Genomic DNA, 24,557 nt, shown 5'->3' on the forward strand with positions numbered 1-24,557 from the left:
TAAAAGAGATGGCTAGGGAAATTGCAGATGCACTAATGATGATTTACCAAAATTCACTAGACTCTGGGGTGGTCCCGGTGGATTGGAAATTAGCAAACGTGACACCACTGTTTATAAAAGGAGGTAGGCAGAGAGTAGGAAATTATAGGCCAGTGAGCTTAACATCGGTAGTAGGGAATATGCTGGAATCTATCATCAAGGAAGAAATAGCGAGGCATCTGGATAGAAATTGTCCCATTGGGGAGATGCAGCATGGGTTCATAAAGGGAAGGTCATGCCTAACTAATTTAGTGGAATTTTTTGAGGACATTACCAGTGCAGTAGATAACGGGGAGCCAATGGATGTGGTATATCTGGATTTCCAGAAAGCCTTTGACAAGGTGCCACACAAAAGGTTGCCGCATAAGATAAAGATGCATGGCATTAAGGGTAAAGTAGTAGCATGGATAGAGGATTGGTTAATTAATAGAAAGCAAAGAGTAGGGATTAATGGGTGTTGCTCTGGTTGGCAATCAGTAGCTAGTGGTGTCCCTCAGGGATCCGTGTTGGGCCCACAATTGTTCACAATTTACATTGATGATTTGGAGTTGGGGACAAAGGACAATGTGTCCAAGTTTGCAGACGACACTAAGATGAGTGGTAAAGCGAAACGTGCAGAGGATACTGGAAGTCAGCAGAGGGTTTTGGATAGGTTAAGTGAATGGGCTTGGGTCTGGCAGATGGAATACAATGTTGACAAATGTGAGGTTATCCATTTTGGTAGGAATAACAGCAAACTGAATTATTATTTAAACGATAAAATATTAAAGCATGCCGCTGTGCAGAGAGACCTGGGTGTACTAGTGCATGAGTCACAGAAAGTTAGTTTACAGGTGCAACAGGTGATTAAGAAGGCAAATGGAATTTTGTCCTTCATTGCTAGAGGGATGGAGTTTAAGACTAGGGAGGTTATGTTGCAATTGTATAAGATGTTAGTGAGGCCACACCTGGAGTATTGTGTTCAGTTTTGGTCTCCTTACTTGAGAATGGACATACTGGCACTGGAGGGTGTGCAGAGGAGATTCACTAGGTTAATCCCAGAGCTGAAGGGGTTGGTTTATGAACAGAGGTTGAGTAGACTGGGGCTGTACTCGTTGGAATTTAGAAGGATGAGGGGGGATCTTATAGAAACATTTAAAATTATGAAGGGAATAGATAGGATAGATGCGGGCAGGTTGTTTCCACTGGCGGGTGAAAGCAGAACTAGGGGACATAGCCTCAAAATAAGGGGAAGTAGATTTAGGACTAAGTTTAGGAGGAACTTCTTCACCCAAAGGGTGTGAATCTATGGAATTCCTTGCCCAGTGAAGCAGTTGAGGTTCCTTCATTACATGTTTTTAAGGTAAAGATAGATAGTTTTTTGAAGAATAAAGGGATTAAGGGTTATGGTGTTCAGGCCGGAAAGTGGAGCTGAGTCCACAAAAGATCAGCCATGATCTCATTGAATGGCGGAGCAGGCTCGAGGGGCCAGATGGCCTACTCCTGCTCCTAGTTCTTATGTTATGTTCTTATGTGGGCTGCGTAATACATTGGAACAGCAGAGGTGAGAAAAAATATGCAAGCACTCTGATGCAAACTGGTTAAATAAACATGGGCACTTTTCATTACTACTGTATATTGTATATATTATTATATTGGTGTACATTCCATTTTAGCCCCTTAAATGACTCAGAACAACCATGAAATGATGGGTGTGGAGTCTGTATGCCAAACGCATAAAAGATAAACTCAGCTAAGCCAAAGAATGGAATCCTGTTGTATATTTATTTGTCTGGAACCATTACAGGAGAACGTGACTACAATGAAGAGTCTATCTATCCAACATATTCGGTGATTAGGAAACTGCTATGATCCTAGTTTTAGCTCTAACATTAACCATTTCAGGGATCTTTTTCTCGTGTTATCGCATTGGTCCTTACTGCATTAAACAGAACAGGGGAGTTGTGTGTACATGGCATGTATCAGCACCTTCTAGACTACAATAGGATCCCAACTCCCAGTGTGGAGAGTCCCTCAGCGAATAATGGATTAGTTTCAGTGACTGTGGGTGAAGGACTTGATCCTGAATATAAATATGGCATTTGGGATGGGCTGAGGTGAGTGGTGAGTCACCTTGTGTGTCTGATACCAGCCTTGTATTCACTCAAAGTAACTCAACCAGCATATAGTTCCCTTTCAGTGATTGTGCTTCTCCAGGGTTGGGTCAATACTGCAAGATTTCCAGGTGGATTTAATGTATCTCACCTTGTCGCCTCTGCTACGATCAGCAGACTGCAGTTGAACATTAAGCACAGCTTCGGGCCATTGCAGAATCAGGCATTTGGACGACCTGTCCAGAACAACACACCTAAAGCTGTCTGATCAGGATATTGCTGTGCTGATTCCTTCAGTCCACGTTCAAAGTAAAGTAAAGTAAATTTGCCATAGTTCCAGGTGACCATAGGCTGCTTTCCCTTTGGAGGGGGGAGAGCTGACTGGTGGTGATTTAATCTGAGGAGGCTGAGAAGGCGGGGCCTTCATAAATAACTCAGCTGGTAAGGCAATTGAACCCATGCTGTTGGCCTTGCTCTGCGTCACAAACCAGCTGTCTAGCCAACTGAACTAAACTGGTCCCATTTGAAAGGGAATCGGTGACTGACACTCCTGACCAAATACTGAGGGGTTTGCACTGTTTCTGAAAAATGACCAAAGCAAATTTGCTTGTTTCTAGATTTCTCGGGAGCATGTTTCATATGGACACTGTTCTAAATGTTGAGATCTGATGGGGAAGGCCAGAAGTCCAGAATAAACAGACAAAACTTTGCAAAATTTGGTCAGAAATAACAGATATTAACACTGTGCTAATTAAAAATGACTAAATCATTCAGCATAATTTCCATGATTTTCAAAGTTAGCTGAGAGGTTAGAGCAAAAAGGTGTAGGCGTGTGGTGGGTTCACATCTCGGTGTTCAATGTCTCTTCTGTCGTGAAAGCTTCATTCTTTATCCCTTTTTCAATAACAAACTCCTCATAATTTGACTCGGGTGTTTCATCAGTTTTGTGAAGCTCATTATTTTCTCCCTCAATCGCTTGTGTCCGAGCCTTTCTGTTATTGAGGAATAAACAGTAATATTGTTTCTTTACTTCAGAATGAAAAAAGTACTTCACAGCAAACATCGACTTTATCAATGACGCGATTCTAAATTTTTCAAGTCACCGATCATCAACATGCAGCATTTAACAATTTGCTGTCTCAGAGGGCTTGAACTTTGCATAAGTTCAATGATCAGGTACTTGCCATTTTTTTTGGCGTGTGTTATTCGGCTACAGAGGGTTGCGGCACAGTTCGCCAAGAGGAATGTGCCATAGCTCCATGAGGACCATGGGGAAACCATCATTGATTTACCCGTCGGACTCGTGGAGTATGAGCTCCCCAGGCAGGGGGTGTCGGCCAACCATCTGGGGCTCGTAATGAGCCAACATAAAAGCAGGCCCAAAACAGGGCTTGGTGTGGTTAGTCCTCCCTGCTAGGATTGTACTGGGGGCGATACACTGAGTTATCTGAGCAAACCCTTGTAAATAGTGTAAATAAATCTATGTTTTTTTACCGCCAGCCTCCTCTGAGCCATTAAAGAATGGAAAATTAATATCACCATCAATACACGCATGGAGAATGCATGGGTATGAAGTGACATACATTGATTTTATGCACATTGTATCATGTTGCTATCCTCCACTGACTGTATTTTGCTGTGATCTCCACGCTGCTTTGTTACAGTTTCAGTTATGAGTTCTGTTCATAAGACTCCTTGTACAAACTGTTTGCTGTTAAATAGACTGTTGCTGCTGTAAGTCACATCTTACCTCCCCACCTATTGGCTCAGCATTGTCACCCTGGTCTTTCTACTTCTATTCTTTATATCACCTTCTTTGTCACTCCTCACAATTACTTGTCCTGTTCTCCTGAGGGGAAGGAAGATACAACATTCTTCCTTGAATCCCCAAGCAGCTAGCTGCTGCTCAGCGCTCACTTTTTGGCCTGGCACTTCCCTCTCTCTGTAACCTCCTCCAGCTTCACAACACTCAGATAGCCCTGTTCTTAAAATTCCAAACTCCAAAATTCCAAACTCTTGAGGAACTCTGATTTTAACTATGCACCACTGGCAGCCACGCCTTCAACTCTGGAATCCACTCCATCTGCACAACTCTCCATCTCTCCACTTCTCCAATGTGAGTCAGGGTGGGGGAAACCCTCCGCTGGTTGGAGTCATATCTGGCACAAAGGAAGATGGTTGTGGTGGTTGGGGGTCAATCACCTCAGTTCCAGGACATCACTGCTGGAGTTCCTCAGGGGAGTGCCCTAGGCCCAATCATCCTCAGATGCTTCATCAATCAGGCCTTCCTTCATGAGGTCAGAGGTGGAGATGTTCTCTGGTGACTGCACAATAATGTAATACGATTTGCGACTCCTCAGATAATGAAGCAGTCCGTGTCCAAATGCAGCAAGATCTGGACAATATCCAGGAGTGGGCTGACAAGTGGCAAGTATCGTTTGCGCCACGCAAGTGCCGGACAATGACTATCTTCGACAAGAGAGGATCTAACAATCATCTCTTGACAGTCAATGGTGTTACTTTCACTGAATCCCCACTATCAATATCCTGGAGGGTTTACATTGACCAGAAACTGAGCTGGGCTAGCCATATTAATACTGTGGCTTCAAGAGCAGATCAAGGGCTAGGAATCCTTCGGCAAGTGGCTCACCTCCTGACCCCCCCAAAGCCTATCCACCATCTACAAGACACAAGTCAGGAGTGTGATGGAATACTCTCCACTTGCCTGGATGAGTGCAGCTCCAATAACACTCAAGAAATCGACACCATCCAGGACAAAGCAGTCCATTTGATGGGAACTCCATCCACAAGCATTCATTCCCTCCATCACAGACACACAGTGGCAGTCATATGTACCATCTACATATGCACCCGAGGAACTCACCGAGGCTCCTTCAACAGCAACTTCCAAACCCATAATCGATGACATCTAGAAGGACAAGAGCAGTAGATACCTGGGAGCCCTATCACCTGGAGGTTCCCCTCCAAGTCACTCACCGCCTACACCACATGGGCTGCAGCGGTTCAAGAAGCCACCTTACCACCAGCTGCTCAAAGGAAATTAAGGATGGGCAAAAATGCTGGCCTAGCCAGTGACGCTCACATCCCATGAAAGAATAAAAGCAAACTCTCTCTACCTCTCTCTTCTAAGCTCCTAACAAAACTGACACTTTGGCCAAGTTATTGGTCATCTGTCTTAATATGGTTTATGTGGTTTGGTGCCACATATCCCTGTGAAGTGCTTTGTTATTCTGCTTTACTCTGTTACAGGTGCTACATAAATACAAGAGACTGAGTAAGAATGAAACAATAGACTAAGGGCGGAACCTTACCCAAAAATGGCAGTGTCAACAGCAGTGAGAAAAATGGTGTGAATATTTCTCACGGACCCTTGAGCCCCTTTGCCAAAAATAAGTGAGTGGGCAATGTTTACGTTGTCACTCTGGTGGGTGAGCCTCTTAGAGCCGGATACTGGCTCCAAACAGATCAAGGCACCATCTTTTAAGGGTTTCTCGACCAGCTCTGCAGTCTAACATCCCTAGCCCACATCTTGGAGGTCTCGGGGGCTTTCCTCGCTCCCTGTGACATTCATTACTGGTATTATCCCCCTGCCCTCTCCTCCCCCCCCCCCCCCCCCCCCCCCCCCCACCGTCTGATTTTCCCCTGCTCAACACACATATACCCATCATCCCATGGGGTTCCCACTCAGGTCAGGCACATTCACTGCCCCCTGGCAAAGGTTGGCACTGCCAGGGAGGCCTGTCAGTGCCACCCTGGCAGGATCCACTGGCAGTACCAACCTGGCAATATTAGGGGGATGTGCCAGGCGCGGGCCCTCTGGGGAGCCTTAGTGGGGGTGTGTTTGGAAAGGTTGACGTTGCTTGTGTGGGGTGCTGGTTGCCCTATTGCCTGTTGGGGTTCTCCTGTGTCATTGGGGGAGGGGGGAGGGGGGGCATCCCCTGGAACATGGCACCTTGGCACTGCCACCCTGGCACCTTGGCATTGCCACTCTGGGTGATAGCTTTACAGAACGCCTTTGCTCAGTCCACAAGCATAATCCCAACCTTCCTGTTGCCTGCCAGTTTAACTCACCATTTTGCTCTCATGCCCATATGTCTGTCCTTGGCCTGCTGCAATGTTCCAGTGAAGCCCAACACAAACTGGAGGGACAGAGAGACTCATCTTCCGATTGGGCACATTGCAGCCCTCGGGACTCAACATCAAGTTCAACAACTTCTGACTGTGAACTTTCCCCTCCATCCTGACCCATTTTTTGATCCAATGTTTAGTCCCAATACCCCCACCCACACTGGGCCATCTGTCACTTGTTCCCAAATTTTGCTTTCAGTGAGCACTGACCTTTGTTGTCTTATTAACATGTTTTGCTAGTTTGTCTTTATGCCACTATCAGCACCTTCTTCAGACTTTGACACCACCATAAACACTCCTTCGATCTTGTGCCCATGACATCATTATCAAATCTCTTCTGAGCGAACATCTATCCCTGACCTTCAATTGTGTTCTACATGCTCCACCCCCTCCTAAACAGTATATTTCTCCCTCTCTTTAGCTGTGAAGAACTCATATCGACTCGAAATGTTAACTCTGTTGCTCCCACCTGCCAGGCCCGCTGGGTTTTTCCAACATTTCCTGTTTTTATTTCAGATTTCCAGCATTCACTGTATTTTGCTTCTGCTTCACTAGTAATGTGCAAAACAGGTTCTAAAAGAGCCTGTCGTCCATTTCTCCTCATCTTCTGGAAGACTATATTTATCAACTTCCCGTGTATCATCCAGCTCGTTCATAAATCAGCCAGTTTGCCAGCTTTCAAACAAACTGTATGCTACCCCAGCCAGCTGTTGCTCATCATCTGTTCAAATAAATATGTTTTGCTATCTGCCCAGATCAGCAAATACCAGAAATATTTCTTGGCTAAATTCCCAATTCTCTTATTTGAGTCAATGAGCTGCCCTCTGAAAAGTCTCTTTTCAAAGTTGAAATCATTTAGAACATCCATATGTTCCTCATCATTTTTCCCCTTGCAATTAAGGATCAGCTTGACTTTTCTTCAGCATTGCCTCATAGAGTTTTGTGTTCTTCAAAGTAATTAATGTTCTCCACAGTCCTTAGTGATTCCAACAAAAGAACAATGCCCAGAGTCTTTACTGATCCTCACAATAATTTTTACTCACACTCATTTTCATTTACTTACTGTTTTCTAGCTCTGATCCCACCAATAATCAGGATGATTAATCCGACGCAAATCAGGCTGATGATAATTCCAAATACAATCAGCCAGACAATCACTGTGGGTTCACTCGCCGGAGCCAGAGTGGGTGGAATACCAATGAACTCCAGTGTCTCATCGGTCAACAGAAATGCATTGTTGAACCGGTCTCTGTTCTTTCTGTGACAGGAAATAAAAAATTTTTTTAAACAATCTTTATTGTCACAAGTAGGCTTACATTAACACTGCAATAAAGTTACTGTGAAAAGCCCCTATTCGCCACATTCCGGCACTTGTTCAGGTACACAGAGGGAGAATTCAGAATGTCCAAATTACCTAACAGCACATCTTTCGGTACTTGTGGGAGGAAACCAGAACAGCCGGACGAAACCCAAGCAGACACGGGGAGAACATGCAGACTCCGCACAGACAATGACCCAAGCCAGGAATCGAACCTGGGACTCTGGAGCTGTGAAGCAACAGTGCTAACCATTGTGGTATTGTGCCGCATTTAATTAGACTGGAGTCTTTGAATCTCATAGATGATGCTGGAAATTTCTCATCATAATGTTCATCAGAGGCATGATGGAGCTAATTCAATGTTAGCTTGGCAATCTGTGTGAACAAACCTATTAGGCTAAATTTTGAAAGCCTCGCAATGAATGGATCGAGCTGTTAGCTTAACAGAGGCATTATCCTTTTTAATTTCAAATGTTTCTTTGGTGAACATCTCCCACAAGAGATAATCTGACATTCAACGGCATTGCCATCACTGAATCCCCCACTATCAACATCCTGGGGGTTACCATTGACCTGAAATTGAACTGGACTAGTTAAATAAATGAATGAAAATGAAAATCGCTTATTGTCACGAGTAGGCTTCAATGAAGTTACTGTGAAAAGCCCCTAGTCGCCACATTCCGGCGCCTGTCCGGGGAGGCTGATACGGGAATCGAACCGTGCTGCTGGCCTGCTTGGTCTGCTTTAAAAGCCAGCGATTTAGCCCAATGAGCTAAATACTGTGCCTACAAGAGCAGGTCTGAGGCCAAGAATCTTATGGTGAATATCTCACCTTCTGATTCCCCAAAGCCTGTCCACCATCTACAAGGCACAAGTCAGGAGTGTGATCGGATACTCTCCATTTGGCTGGAAGAGTGCAGTTCTAAAATACTCAAGCATGTTGACCCCCTGCAGGATAAAGCAACCCAGCCATCAACTTCAACGTTCATTCCCTACACCACTCTGACCCATCAAAGCTCCTTTGACCAGGCCTTCCAAACCTTCGACCTCCACCATCTAGAACAGGGGTGGGCAAACTACGGCCCGTGGGCCGGCGGCCCGCCAAAGGTTTTTATGCGGCCCACCAAGATCAAGTGATTAAAAACAAAATTTTTTTTTAATTTTCTTTTTTTTAAATTTAAGGTTAATGGGGGGTTATAGGGTGTATACGTTGACTTGAGTAGGGTGATCATTGCTCGGCACAACATGGGCGAGATTCTCCGGACTCACGACGGGTCGGAGAATAGCGGGCGTCGGAAATTTTTACGGCGACGCTGTTCCGACGCCCTCCCGCTATTCTCCGAACCCCGCAAATTGTCGGAGTCACGTTTCCCGACAAACGCCTCCTTCCCGCCCCTGACACGACCAGAATCGCCACTGAGAGCCCCCCCGCTATTCACCGGCCCGGATGGGCCGAAGTCCCGACGTCATGGCGCCCTGTTTGGACGTCGTGAAACACACCTGCTTTTTAAATTCGTCAACCAGTCGGCCTGGCTGACGACTGCTTGGAGGAGGTCAGGGCACCACTCTGCGCACCGCTCAGCGCACCGTTCAGCGCACCGCTCGAGTCTGGCCACAACGGGGAAGGCATCCCTGGGAACGGGAGGGGGTCCAGAACGGGGGCAGTGGGGGGGAGACGGAGGGGGCAGTGGGGGAGACGGAGGGGGCAGTGGGGGAGACGGGGGAGGCAGTGGGGGAGACGGAGGGGGCAGTGGGGGAGACGGGGGAGGCAGTGGGGGAGACGGGGGAGGCAGTGGGGGAGACGGAGGGGGCAGTGGGGGAGACGGGGGAGGCAGTGGGGGAGACGGGGGAGGCAGTGGGGGAGATGGAGGGGGCAGTGGGGGAGACGGGGGAGGCAGTGGGGGAGACAGGGGAGGCAGTGGGGGAGACGGAGGGGGCAGTGGGGGGCGACGGAGGGGGGGGGGTTAGGTAGAGAGTGAGCCGTCCAACCCCGTAACAAAATGTCTGCCACCATGCCATGGTGTGCAGGTGACGAGGATACGGCCGCTGGTTCCCCTGTGGCTTCCGGCCACAGGCCACTGACGCACCCGTGAGGAGGCCATAGTTTACTGGCCGTTGGATGCAGAAAGTGACCAGGGGTTAGGCTGACCGCGGGTCAGCAGCGCGACCAGGCCACCGGGACACACTGGTATCCCATGGCTGGCGGCTGCCGAGGTGTCGACTAACGTCCGTCTAACATGTCCCGTTTCTCTGCCCCCACCACCCTTCTGTAGGTTAGCACGATGCATGGGAACAGAACGGCTATGTTCTGCGCAGTGGTTGGGGCCGCTCTACTGGATTGGAGATGCAGCAGCATCCACACCCACAACCCGCAGTGGCTGCAGGGCCAGCTGCAGCAGCAGAGGGAAGGGCCGAGGAGTTGCCAGTCGTCGAGCAGCATGGGGGGCGGGGGGGGGGGGGGGGGGGGGGGGGGGGGGGGGGGGGGCGGGGAGGAGGAGGAGGAGGAAGAGGAAGAGGAGAGAGTGAGGGTGCAGCCACGGCATCAGAGGCGACGACCAAAGCCGAGGGTGTACCGTGTCCGGGTCTCTTTCCTAACAATGCCGGACATCACCTGCAGGAGAAGACTCCGGCTGAGTAGGCAGACGGTGATACATATCTGCGAACTCCTGTCGCACCTCGCCCCACGTGGAACGGGGGGAGGACACGCGATCCCGGTAGCCATCAAGGTGACGGTCGCTCTGAACTTCTATGCTACCGGCTCCTTCCAGTCTCCGAGCGGGGACGTCTCTGGGATCTCCCAGTCATCGGTGCACAGGTGCATCCGGGATTTGACCGACGCCCTCTATGCCATCGCCGATCGCTCCATCACCTTTCCCGAGGACCGAGCAAGTCAAGACTCACGAGCCCGTGGATTTGCCAGTGTGGCCGGGATACCGAGGGTTCAGGGGTCAATCGACTGTGTTCACGTCCCCATGCGCCCGCCTGCTGTGGACAGGGACGTGTTCACAAACAGGAGGGGGACATACTCCATTAATGTCCAGGTGGTATGCGACCCCCACATGAGGTTCATGAACGTCTGTGCAAGGTTCCCAGGGAGTGTGCATGACTCCTACATACTAGCGCAGTCGTTCATCCCTGCGATGTTTGAGGGACGTCCCCCCCGGCTGAGGGGCTGGTTGCTAGGTGACAGGGGTTATCCGCTGAGGTCTTGGCTGATGACGCCTATACGGAGGCCTCAGACCAATGCGGAAACACGATACAACGAGGCCCATGCAGCAACCAGGGGTGTGGTGGAGCGCTGCCTTGGCCTCCTGAAGATGAGATTCAGGTGCCTGGACCGCTCCGGAGGGGCCCTGCAGTACCAGGCCGACAGGGTCGCTCGCATTGTAGTGGTCTGCTGTGCGCTGCACAACATCGCGATGCAGAGGGGAGATGACCTGTTGCAGGAGGCGGAGGGAGAAGCTAGTGGCAGTGGTGCCAGCACAGAGGAGGAGGAGGAGGAGGAGGAGGAGGAGGAGGAGGAGGAGGAGGAGGACGCTGGTGGAGTGGCGGGCGCAGCACGCAGACACGACCCAGGTGCTGGTGATGTCCAGGAGGCGGCACGACGGACCCGGCAAGGACGGCGGGCACGCGACGCCATGGTGGCAGCACGGTTCACGCATCGCATGTGACGTCCCCGATGAACACCAAACCACCACCTGCATCGCTAGTCATGCAGAGGGTCACCACACAACTGCCACCACCACAACCCCCCCTCCCCCCCCCCCTCAGTGTACACTGCTCCACTTCGACATGACGCTTATCACTGGGTACAGACAGAATGGCACAACATTGATGGCTGTGTCAGCGGGTGTGATCAGTGCCATGTGGAATGATGACAGCCCGCTCTGCGAAGAACTGTGAGCTCAGAATCGTTAGAGAGAGTCTGACCCATGGCAATAGCTGAACCATCCACCTTGGTGGCCGCTGAGTTCGTCACTGACACTCCATCACGTGCCCGCGTGGGCTAGCTGTGGGAGGGGGGTAGGGGCAGGGACTGCACACCCGGCACCGAGGTTTCACCACCCGTCACCCCCCAGCGACACTCGGTCACCATCACGATTCCTGTGGCTGTGGAACAATCACACGGTATTACAAGTAAGGTGGAACAGTGTGTTTAATATTAACAATTATTTACAGGTGCCCTAGCCCCTACAACTAAACTGTGCCCTTCACCCGTGCCAACTTACTCAGTGTCTATCTTAGTTGCCTTACGGGCCCTACCACTACGTCTAAGTGAATCCCCAGATGATACAGCAGGAGTGGAGGAGGATTGCTGCGAATCGCCCCCCTCGACTCGTTTCTCCTTGGCTATGCGTTTCCTGGGGCGACCCGGCCTTGATGGGCCAGGCTGCTCTGCGGGCGTCTCGGGTGACATTGTGCCACCCTGCTCTGCCTGCTGCCCACCCGATGCACCAGGGATGGGACGGGGGGAGGCCGAGAATTCCGGGACGTCCCGTGATGGAGTTAATGGGACGGGCCCCGAAACCTCCTCCTCCCTCGGGGAGCCCGGTGGCCCCCGGGCCTCACTTTGGGACAGAGGTGCGAGCGGGGAGGTTCCCCGTCGCACCACCGACACCTGGCGCTGCCAGTCCTGGAGGCCTGCAACGGTATCCACCAGGATCCGAAGGTTTGCAGAGACGGAGTCCAGGGAGTTAGACATTCCCGCCAGGGACTGTGCGATCTCAACCTGTGTGTGCACGACGCCATCCAGCACATGTGTCAGGCGGTTGATGGTCTCCGCGACTGACAGCTGGGACTGTGCTATCGACTGCTGGGACTGTGCCATGGCGTGCTGCGACTGGCCAATGACCTGCTGAGACTCGGCCATGGCCCGCAGGGCGCCGGCAATGTCGGTTTGGCTCTGGCACATTGCTGCCTGTGAGAGGGCAACCCTGTCCAGGGCCGAGGATGACGCGTGCACATTAACCCCAACGTCTTGCATAACCTGACCCATTGCCTCCACCGCGGATGCCACCCGTGCGGTGTCGGACTGGGTCTCTGCCATGAGCGGCACCACTCCCTGCTCTTGGACGCGGTTCAACTCCTCTAACAGCGTCTGCAGAGTCTGGAAGGCAGCCCTCATCCCGTCATTGTTTCCCTGGGTTTCCTGAGGCATCGGCTGTGCGGGTGGGTTGATAAACTCCAGGAACTCAGAAAACGTCTGGGAGCCAGCTGCATCCTGGGCCTGGTCTGGCCTCCGCGAGTCCGGGCCCTCTGTTGCTCCGACCTCCACCTGCTGTACCTGCTCATCTGTGATGTGCCAACCAGACTGTGCCCCAGGAGACTCATCACTAAATAGGCCCGCCGGGGTGTGTGTCTCTGGGATGATGGATGTGGTGGGAGAAAGCAGTGCCGCAAGCCCGACGCTCTCAATGCTTAGGTCCTCGTCCATGGTGTGGGGCTGCTCAGCGACAGGAGGGTTGTCCCTGGCCATTTCTGGTGGTGGTGGTGGACTTCGAACCCTCTGTGCGTCCTGGTCCGCAGATTGGGTTGGGGCGGATAGGGCTGCCCGCTGATCGGGCACCCTCTGTTGTGAGGCCCCGGGTGAGGTGGCGGCAGATTCCTGTCTCCGTCTGCAGCCAGACGGCCCTGGTCGTTCGGCATCACGTCCTAGGGAAGAGAATGAGACGGGTTATTTTGATTTGCTCGGCAGGCCGCTGGACGGTCCCAGTGGGCAGGGTGTGTGAAGGGACAGAGGATGGGGAGGTGTCCCAGTGGGCAGGGTGTGTGAAGGGACAGAGGATGGGGGGGGGGGGGGTGTTTGTCAGGGAGGGTTGTCTCACTTGCTGCAGTTCCGCCAACCTCGCATTGCGCGATATCGCGGGTGGCAGACCCCCCAACAAGGTCCAGTGCCCTCTGTTCAAAAGTGCTGAGGGGGTGCATGTTGGGCGAACCCCCTCCAGTCTTGTGCCACTCACGGTGGTTATGACCGGCCTTGGCCTGTTGGGGGAGGGAACATAGGTAGATCATTACAAAACGGTAGGTATCAGCAGTCCGTTCAGATACTGGCACAGTTTGGGGGGGCAAGTTGTCATCAGATGATTGCATCTCTCCTCGGGGCCAGAGCGCTGGGTCTGTGACAACTTTGTGAACCACCCTCAAATAACTCTGCCCCAATCCCTCTCCCCCCCCCCCCCCCCCCCCCCCCCCCCCCCGGGCAGTTAAGGGGGAGGGATGGTTGTGACTAGGGGGCACCCTCATGGCACTTACCCTGGCAGACCTGGTGAGGTCGTGTAGCTTCTTTCGGCATTGCTCTGCTGAGCGAGGGGTCTGCCCCACAGCACTGACGGCAGCAGCCACGTCACGCCAGGCCTGGCGTACAGTGCTGGCAGGTTGGCGATGCCCTCTCCGCGGGCGGATGATGCCCCTCCTCTGCTCCACGGCATCGAGCAGCGCCTCGACGTCTGCATCAATAAAGCGAGGAGCAGCTCGCCTAGGCTCCGACATCCTGCCCGACAGATTCTGTGGTCGCCCGCGCCTTTTTACGGCGTCGGGCGGCGTCACATGGGCGGGTTCGTGTCGTCGTCGCGTTCCGTCGTCATCACGCACGTAATTGACGCGGCCGCGCTACTAGCCCATTTCCAGGAAGTGAATCCGTCGGGAAATGAAGCCTTCGCGACCGTCGTAAAACGGTCCCGATTTTTACGACGGTTTGCCGACTTTCCGCGGGTGCGGAGAATTTCGCCCCATGTGTTTCGTGTGAAGTTTCTACTTTAAAATATTAATTAATAAAAATAAATTGCTTTTTTTTCTTTAAACTGAGTTACTTTGTTTTTCAAATAAATGTGTTTCATGTAAAGTTTCTACTTTAAAATATTAATTAATAAAAATTAATTGCTTTTTTTTTCTTTAAAAACCTTTTATTTTGGCTATTTTAAATATTAATTATTTTACTTAATATACTATGCGGTCCTTTAAAATTGTGAATTTCTGAATGTGGCCCTTGCACGGAAAAGTTTGCCCACCCCTGATCTAGAAGGACAAGAGCAGACACCTGGGGACACCACTGCATGGAAGTTCTCCTCCGATCCACACACCATCCGGACTTGGAAATACATCTCTGGTCCTTCACTGTCACTGGGTGTGGTACAGTAGTCCCCCGTTATACCGTGCTCCGCAATACTGCGGTTCGCGATATACCGCGGGGGGGCTTATGGACCCCAACTGTCAGTTGTGTCAATTTCAGCGGCCGGCTCACTTTGATCCGGAGAGGGAAGCTGCTCTCACTGAAGCAATCAGCCGGCCGCTGAAATTGACACTGCCCACTGCTCTCTCCCTCCAATCCAACTTTTAAGTTTTAATGTTTCTGATTGGAGGGAGAGAGCAGCCGGCAGTGTCAATTTCAGCGGCCGGCTGATTGTTTCAGTGAGAGAGCAGCTTCCCTCTCCGGATCAAAGTGAGCCAGCCGCTGAAATTGACACTGTTTTAATTGGATCCACGATGGGGGTTTTAAATTTATTTAAAAATCTATGCTAGCGCTTCCCATTGTGAGTCTACGGGGGTCTGACCTCTCTCCCCGCCCCCCGTAGACTCACAATGGGAAGCGCTAGCATAGATTTTTAAATAAATTTAAAACCCCCATCATGGATATCCGCGGCTCGGATACAACGCGGGTGGCTGTCTTGGACCCCAACACCCGCGTTATAAAGGGGGACTACTGTAGTATGACTAGGGGGTATTACGGTACCTGGAAGTGAGCTGCTATTGGTGCAGAGGACTCGCTGTCCATCGGCCCGGGTAAGTCATGTGCCTCTCAGCCGATTGGCAGGTTAGGTGGATTGGCTCCGCCTACGAGGCGGGATATAAGAACCCGTGCTTCCCGGCAGTCGGCCTTTCTTCTGTAAGTCTGCTGCCAGGCACACTTCTTGTCCATTAAAGCCTATCGTTCGGACTTCATCTACGTTTCGTGTCCATTGATTGTGCATCACTGGGTTAAAATCTTGGATTTCCCTCTCTAACAGAATTGTGGGTGCACCTACACCACATGGACTGCCGCAGTTCAGGATGGCACCACATTCTCAAGGGCAATTCGCGATGGGGAAAAAAAGGCTGGCAGAGCCAAACACCTTCAATTCTTTGAACAAATGAAAAAAAGTAATTTTAAACGAGAATGTTTGCTGTGAATACAGCTCAGTAACTGCTTGACAGGACATGTCTGAGAGGGGGCTGGAGTGCGGGTGTCATCCCACTTTGCTGAAGTTTTCAGTTATGATGAGAGGCTGGAGAAGCAGGGAGGATATTGAGTGGAGAGCTGATTAAACACACTTGGCAATATCACCATTCCCAAAAGGACATTATGGCAATACAGTGATTAGCACAGTTGCTTCACAGCTCCAGGGTCCCAGGTCTGATTCCCGGCTTGGGACACTGTCTGTGCGGAGTCTGCACGTTCTCCCCATGTCTGCGTGGGTTTCCTCCGGGTGCTCCGGTTTCCTAACCATAGTTCAAAGATGTGCAGGTTAGGTGGATTGGCCATGCTAAATTGCCCTTAGTGTTCAAAAATGTTGGGTGGGGTTACTGGGTTATGGTAGGGTGGAGGTGTGGGCTTGGGTAGGGTACCCTTTCCAAGGACTGGTGCAGACTCGATGGGCCGAATGGCCTCTTTCTGCACTGTTAATTCTATGATTTTGATGAAAAGGCTGTGAGAATTCCTTCTCCGTATAGGGCTGTATAGAATACAGAAACTAAAGTGCAAGAAAATCCAAAATCAGTTTCTAAAGGTTAGTGGAAAAAAGCAAAATTCCAAAGAATATGTGGGAAGAGGAGTGAAATGAGACTGAACTGGTCGCTCTTCCAGAGAGGGGTGTGGTCACCTTTGGTTGAGTGGCTTCCTTTGTGTGTCGTAAAACTCTAAAGGGGGTTTTTTCTGCCCCCCGACACCGGGCATCGTCGCGGGCGGGATGTCCGGCTCTCCAAACTTTCCCATCCGGCCTGCAATGACCCCCACCAGTGTCCAGGTGGAAAACCCCAGCCTATGATTCTAAGCTTCAATCTGAGAAAATAGTGGGTTATGTCCCAGAGGAGTGCTTGTAGCAGAGAGCTCTGAGACTGGCACCTACCTGGACAGCTTCACTGTATCATTGCACCCCATGTGAAAAGTGCTGGAGAGTTGAAGCTTATCCATGCACGCCATGTATCCTTTTCTATGTGGTGGTCCAATCATTTACAACTAAAACACTTTTTAAAAATAAATTAAGAGTACCCAATTCATATTTTTCCAATTGAGGGGCAATTTAGCATGTCCAATCCACCAATTTTGCACATCTTTGTGTTGTGGGGTGAAACCCACACAAACACGGGAAGAATGTGCAAACTCCACACGGACAGTGACCCAGAGCTGGGATCGAACATGGGACCTCGGCATCGTGAGATGGCAGTGCTAACCCACTGCGCCACCGTGCTGCCCAACTTCAACACTTTTGTGGCAAATACAAATGAGTAATCTATTTCCACCATTACTTCACATTCACACGTGGTGCCTGTGGACACGGCCAACCAGCTTCGAGATGTGAAGTTGTTAGCTATGAGTAAGCCCCCAATTCCAAAGAGTTTCAGATGATACCTGATGGCTTTTTCCACTTCCACCTTTGGAATAATAGCTGAGATGTTCATCGGCTTCACAACAAGGAAATAAAAAGAGATCCTTTTCGTTTCTTCAAATATATAAACGTTGTCCGCCCTGTGTAAAAGACAATCATTTTTTTAAATGCAAAGGGTAGAAGTGGGAGATGGAATGTAACCCTGAAGTGTGAGGTGATACACTTGGAAGGAGTAATTTGACGAGGGAATATTTAATGAACAGTGTGACATTAGGAAGTTCTGAGTGACAAAGGGATCTTGGCATGTACGTCAATAGATCTCAGGTTGGCAGGTTAATGGGGTGGTGAAAGGAGCATATGGCACACTTGCCTTTATCAATTGAGGTATTGATTACAAAAGGGGGGAGGACATTATGGAGCCACATAGAACTTTGGTTAGGCCACAGCTGGAGCACTGTTGTGTAATTCTGGTCACCACATTATAGGAAGGATGTGATTGCACTAGAGGGGGTGCAGAGGAGATTCAGCAGGATGTTGCCTGAGATGAAGTGTTTCAGTTATGAAGAGATGCCTTAGAACAGAGAAGGCTGAAGGCCAACCTCATTGAGGTGTACAAAATTATGACATAGAGAGGGCATGTAGAAATAAACCTTTCCCCTTTGTAGAGGGGTCAATAATCAGGGGGCATAGATTTAAGGTAAGAAGCAGGAAATTTAGAGTGAATGTGAGGAAAATCTTTTTCACCCAGTGGGCAGTGGGAAACTGGAATTCACTGCCTGAAATGGTGGTAAAGGCGGGAACCCGAACAAGATTTAGAAATATTTGGATGAGCACCTGCAATGCCGTAGCATACAAGGCTACAAAAAGGGATTAGAATAGATAGGTGTTTGATGGCTGACCCAGGTATCATAGAATCACTACAGTGCAGAAGGAGGCCATTTAGCATGGGCAATCCACCTAACCTGCACGTCTTTGGACTGTGGGAGGAAACCAGGACACCCGGAGGAAACCCACGCAGACACTGGGAGAATGTGTAAACTCCACACAGAGAGTCACCTGAGGCCGGAATTGAACCCGGGTCCCTGGCGCTGTGAGGCAGCAGTGCTAATCACTGTGCCACTGTGCTGCCCCTAATGGGACATGATTGGCCAAAGAGCCCCTTTGTGTGCTGTAAAACTATGACTCTAAGGACAACAGGGGGATAGGGCGGGGTGGCTGCAGTATAAGCTAACTGGTATCATTTTAACGGGGTGCAAGAGCAGAGACACCGGGCGAGTGCCTTTGATAAGAGGCTGATCAGCCAATTAAGAATGTGTATGTGATTCTTAGCTTTGTCAAAGGAGCAAGATATACAAAACCTAAGAAGTCGGGCTAAATCTTTCTAAGTCTCTGGTTAGGCCCCAGCTGAAATATCGCGCTCAATTCTGGGAAGCACACATTAGGGAGTGTGTAAAGGCCCTGGAGATAGAATTGGATGTACAGACTGAGACAATTTCTCATTGCAGCGAGAGATGACTGCTAAGCGGAACTTGGTGCAGATGGGAACTCCTGGAATTAATAGGTGAGAATGTAAACTGGGAGGAGTATATTAAGGTAGCTGCAAAGAGATATTAACAGATTTAAGTGAATAGGCAAGAACATGGTATTTGGAGTATAAAGTTGGGAAGTGTGAGGTCATTAACTTTGGGCATAAGAACAGGAAAGCATAATTTTTTTAATGTGTGAAACTTGTGGGTGTCAATGTTCAGAAAGATGCGCGTATGCTCATATAAGGAAAACAGAAAGTTAGGGTGCAACAAACAATTAGCAAGTGACAAGGTGGCCTTTATTTCAGGAGGATTAGAGTACAAGAGAGAGGCAGTCTTGCTGCAACTGTACACTTTAGGGAGAGATGGTGGCATAGTGGTCACGTCAATGGGTTACTAACCCGGTGGCTAATGGACTCGTGATGCAGTGGCCTAAATTAATGCTCTTGGGACACAAGTTCAAATCCCACCACTGCAGCTGGACATTATAAAACAAAGTAAAACACCAAGTCATATAAGGCAATATTTGATCAAATTACAAAATTCTTGGCCAAAGGGGTAGGTTTTGAGGAGAGTCTTAAATGAGGATAGTGAGGTCGAGAGATGGACAATCATAAAGACCTGCTGATAATCTGTTTTTAGTCACGTTGATTGAAGGATAAGTATTGGCCAGGACACCGGTGATAATTCCCTTGCACTTCCTAAGTTGTCACAGTGGTTAGCACTACTGCCTCACAGAGCCAGGGACCTGGGCTCGATTCTGGCCTTGGGTAACTATTTGTGTGGAGTTTACATGTCTGCGTGGGTTTCCCCAGGGTGGTCCGGTTTCCTCCCGCAGTCCAAAGCTGTGCAGGCTAGGTGAATTGGCCATGCTGAATTGCCACTTAGTGTCCAAAGGTTAGGTGGGGTTCCAGAGATAGGGCCGGGTTGGTAGGGCGCTCTTTTAGATGGTCAAATGCTCTCCTTCTGTACTGTAGGGATTCAATGGATTCTATGAAAACAGTGCCATGGGGTCTTCTGAGGGTCAAGATTGAACGTCAATTCAACCTCTCTCCCCAAAAGTGCAGCACTCTTTCAGCACTACACTGGAGCGTCAGCCTTGAGTTTTGTGATCAGGTTCTGGACGAACACAGAACCTTGTGACCCTGAGAGACGAGTGCGAGCAATTTTGTCATGGCTGACTCTGAAGAACATTTGAAGAGGAATAATTTGCAGGGTTATGGAAAACAAAGCTGGGAGCAGCACTAAATTGACAGCCCTTTCCAAGGGCAAACACAGGTGTGATAGGCTGAATGGCCCCTGTCAGCTTGGATGACAAACTAGCAATTAACCAGCTCTGCGGAATCTTCCTGCCAGTTGGTGCCGCTCACGCTAAGTGAGTTGAGAACGTGATGACTGAGATGCTGGGAGGTACGAGTATTCAGGGTCCCATGATGTCAATTTGATAAAGTTATCCAGCATTAAATATTTCCGCCTGTGCTCCAACTGGCAGCGCATCCAACGGATCCAAAATGGCAGGCAGCGAACCTTTGGCCCACATTTCTTGTTTGTTGCACTGGGACTTTAGTAGGCCAGGTTGCGTTTCTAGGCCACTGACATTTGATGAGTTTAATTTATAATCAAATAGGAAACACTTGGGCTGTTTGAGAAGTAAAGGTGCAGAGCCAACTGAAGCATACGTGTCTGCAGTGCAGACAGAGGAGCTGAGTGGTGCACAACTGAGACTCTGCTGCACCACCACTGGCAGGAGAGTGGAATCACAGCGTGAGGTGTTTACATGGGAAATTCCCATGGATGATCTTCGCTCCAAATTTCCCAATCAGAGTCAGAAACCCTGGGCTGGATTCTCCCATTCTGAGGCTATGTCCCCACGACGGTATGGTAATAGTGGCGTTTTACGACCAAACGTTTGGCGTAAAATGGCCACCGATCCTCCGTTTGAGTGGGGGCTCGCAGCCGAGCAGCGTAGAGCACCCGGCTCTAGCTGCCGATGTGGCCTGGAGAGTTACCGGGTCCGTGCCGCGCATGGCGGCCTGCAGCGGCGGTGCCGTGCAGCATGGCGCCGGTCGCTCGCGGACCCGGCCTGCAAAATAGTGCCCCCCCTTTGGCCAGCTTGTGCGCCCGGGACCACCCCCCCCACAGTGCCCCCAGCCCCTGATAAAGACCCCCTGCCCACCGATTGGCCCTCCCCCGACTGTGGAGGTGCTGGACTGAGTCCGCAGCTGCCATGCCGAGTTCCTGACGGATGATAGCACACGCGACCGACGCCGTCGGGAACTCAGCCAGTCAGGGGTGGAGCGTTGGAGGTTGGGCATCAGGCAACGTCCTGAGACCAGCGGCATGCCGCTTTGGAGAAGGCGGGGCATCGCGAAAGAGCCCACGATTTGGTCGGAAACGAGTATTCACCGGACGATTGCCGAACTCAATTTCCCACCACCTGTGTCCGACGCTGATCAGACAGAAAACTGTCCACTTGTCTGCATATGTTGAAAATAAAACTTCTAATCCCCAATGCAAAGAATTGCCTCAGCTCTGGAATCCTCGCTGAGAGCAGTGAAGGGAATCAGCGCAGGAGCCACACGGGCTTTTTACTGCTCTAGCTGCCATATTTGGCGAAGTGTTTAAAGATCCCCAAGCTTCTCAGTGCAATAGTGAATGGGTTCATGGGTGAATGGGTGAGTATGTGGGTAGGTGGGTGAGTGGACAAGCTGGGTATGTATTATTCTCTAAGTCTGAATAAAGATTGTAGACTTCCAATTAACACACATACTTTATTCAGTAGGTTTGTTCTGTCTCCAGAGCTCAACCAGATGTTATACAGTCAAGAGGCAAAGCAAGAGAAGCCAAGGTAAGCTGCCTTTGCTGTGTTGTCTCTGTGTGCTGCTGCTCACTAGCCCTGTGCTTCTAAAAGAGGCGGATCTTCCCTTGGATCGGACCCTTTATACCCGCCTCTAGTGCTGCCCTCTAGTGATGCTGTGGCTTTTGCATCTGTGCTGTAGTCCCTGGTGTATGTGCAGATGTACAGATCACTACAGGGTGGATGGCAGATGGGTCGACTGGTGGTGTGGTAGTTGGATGAGATGCATGAGGTGGGTAGGGTTGGTAAGTGGCTGGGGAGGTCAAGGGAGAGTCATGGTGGGTGGTGGGGGGGGGGGAGGTCAAGGGAAAGTCATGGTGGGTGGGGGGGGGGTGGTTCAAGACAGGGAACTGAGCTGGGGAGTTATGCTGTCAGTGCAAGCACAAATGCCCCGCTCCTCTGCTACCCCCCTTCCCCTCCTCCCCTCCAGCACCCTCCACCACCCAGGTCAGTTGTCTAGTTACCAAGGAGTGACCGAATCCTCCGGTTCCCCAGCCACGAGTTCCTCGGCTGCATGCTGTTCGCTGGTGGCGGGATTCTATACTTCCGCTACTTGTCAATGGGATTTCCCATTGTTGCCACACCACACTCCTGGGAACACCTCAGGCGTGGGTGCGCTGACGGTGGGAAAAGTTAATCGCAATGACCGGAGAATCCCGGCCTAGGTTTTTCTATCTAACATTTCCTGGGTAACTATCCAGTTAAATACGACAGAAATGTCTAAATTCTTCAACTCGGAGATCCTTTTGGAGGGCTCCTGGGAGCAGGGCAAATGCCCATTGGAAACTTCCTGCCAATTCCCCATGGAGTCAGTGCATCAGGTCTTCCCTGGGGTCCTGAAGCACATCGTGGGTCCGATGTCCAGCGTCTGACAATCCAGAGACCAGATGATTGAGGCCCTTGACACAAAAGTCCAAAACATAGCAATGGGAAGGAAAATTATTGAAACAATAAGTGCAAAGAAATGTAATCCTTTTATGGACAGGTGCAATCCACCAATCACACACACTGTGCAGTTAGAGAAAGATGATCACCCTTTTACATATGACCCTCTTTGGCAGTTGAAAGGGTTGTCAATCGGTTCTATCATTAGGTTTATTTGAATCTAAACCTATTTTAACCTATAGCTAAGACTAACTCTTATCATGGCAAGGATCAGACTGATGTACTGATGTTACATCTGCACCATATCGAAGTCTATAGTACATCAAAGAGTAATGTGCAGTGACAGACAAACAGAATAACTTACACAAAGTTGATGAGCTGGTTTTTAGTTTCTTCCCAGTATTTTCTCATGGAGAATGCGACTGCCGATTGGAAAAAATATTTCTCACTTGCATCCCAGGTGTACTGAAGTCAAAGAAGAATCCATTGAGTTAGTATTGGTCCTCATTGAAGATCCTTGTAAAAAATCAACAGGGGGTGCAGCAAACCACTATTGAACTGAGACTTTTCACATACCGCCCAATCAAATAAATATTTTGAACGCTTTTTTTTACAGAACTAAACTTCTGCTGACCAATTTTATTACTTTTCACACCTCGGTGCCTGAATTAACATCTGTGCTGGTGCAATAATGCTACCATAAAATCATAAAACTAATGAGTAAAACTCAGCATTGTATGTGAATCAGATTCAATAACAGGATTTTCCTCACCTTTCCCCAGTGGCTTGTTTGCAAAGTCAGAGGCAGCCGTCTCTGTGGGATCTTCCCACTGCTGTCAATAGTCATCGTCATAGAATGTACAGTGCAGAGGGAGGCCATTCGGCCCATCGAGTCACCACCGACCCACTTAAACCCTCACTTCCATTCTATCCCCGTAACGCAATTACCCCTCCTAACCTTTTTGGTCACTGAGGGCAATTTATCATGGCCAATCCATGAGGGGGGCCAATCCAATAGGGTTTCCCATTGGGCAGCGGGGGCCTTGATGTAGGTGGGACCAGACCATCCCGCCAGCAGGAACAATCGGAAAATCCTACCCAAAGTTAGTGAACAAAATTGCTTCTATACACATGTTTTCAGGTGGAAACAACATTGATTTTAGCCTTCAGATTAGAGATCAGAATCATAGAATTTACAGTGCAGAAGGAGGCCATTCGGCCCATGGAAAGAGGACCCTACTTAAGCCCACACCTCCACCCCAGCCCCGTAACCCAGTAACCCCACCAACCTTTTTGGACACAAGGGCTATTTAGCATGGCTAATCTACCTACCCTGCACATCTTTGGACCATGGGAGGAAACCGGAGCACCTGGAGGAAACCCACGCAGACACAGGGAGAACGTGCAAACTCCACACAGACAATGACCCAATCCGGGAATTGAAACTGAAACCCTGGAGCTGTGAAGCAACTGTGCTAACCACTGTGCTACTGTGCTGCCCCAAATGTAACAGACAACCCCAAGCATCACTCGGGGTCAGTTGTGGATCAATGCAGAGCACATCCGGGCCTGAGCCGCTGTCCCCAGGGTCTAGTCACACTTCAAATAATTGAGTATCTAGGCGGATACTGCCAATACAATGCTGAGGGAGAACTACTCTTTCGAAGGTGCTGCCTTTTGGATGGGGGATTACATCGTCTGCCCCCTGAGGTGGAAGTAAAAGATCTTTTGCCACTACTTTGAAAAAGAGCAGCTGAATTCTTCCTGGTGACGAGCCTGGAATTTCCCCCTCAGCCGAAGTCACTAAAATGACAGATCATCTGGTCATCATCACATTGCAGTTTGTGTGCGTTTACTGTGCCCTAGTTGGCTGTCACATCTCCTACATCACAACACCTGACCATTCTTTGAAAGTACTTCATTCACTGTCAAACATTTTCGGATTCCCTGAGGTCAAGAATGGCACAACACAAATGTAATTCAAGTGCATTATTCTATTGCTTCCATATGTCTCGATATTAATGATATCAATCCAGACACCGATTGTAAACAGGCTAATTCAGAAGCTTTTGCCAAGCTGGAAGTTTGCCTGTCATATTGGAGAAACCA

At 49.9% G+C, this 24,557-nt stretch overlaps 1 protein-coding gene across 3 annotated transcripts in view; it reads right to left on the reverse strand.

Moving 5' to 3' along the window:
- Window positions 1-1,784: 1,784 nt before the first annotated feature.
- ace2 (angiotensin I converting enzyme 2) overlaps window positions 1,785-24,557 on the reverse strand; it is a 102,337-nt gene continuing 79,564 nt past the window's right edge. For 2 of the 3 annotated variants that reach the window (XM_038802739.1, XM_038802737.1), the window contains 4 exons: window positions 22,813-22,913; window positions 17,204-17,320; window positions 7,345-7,539; window positions 1,785-3,124 (listed from right to left, as the gene is read on the reverse strand). In XM_038802739.1, the coding sequence (XP_038658667.1) occupies window positions 2,974-3,124; window positions 7,345-7,539; window positions 17,204-17,320; window positions 22,813-22,913 (564 nt within the window). In that variant the 3' untranslated portion in view covers window positions 1,785-2,973. Of the gene's footprint in view, window positions 3,125-7,340; window positions 7,540-17,203; window positions 17,321-22,812; window positions 22,914-24,557 lie in introns of all 3 variants that reach the window. The other variant, XM_038802738.1, reaches the window with a different exon arrangement.

This window comes from Scyliorhinus canicula, chromosome 7 (genome assembly GCF_902713615.1).
Source record: "Scyliorhinus canicula chromosome 7, sScyCan1.1, whole genome shotgun sequence".
Classification (NCBI taxonomy): domain Eukaryota; kingdom Metazoa; phylum Chordata; class Chondrichthyes; order Carcharhiniformes; family Scyliorhinidae; genus Scyliorhinus; species Scyliorhinus canicula.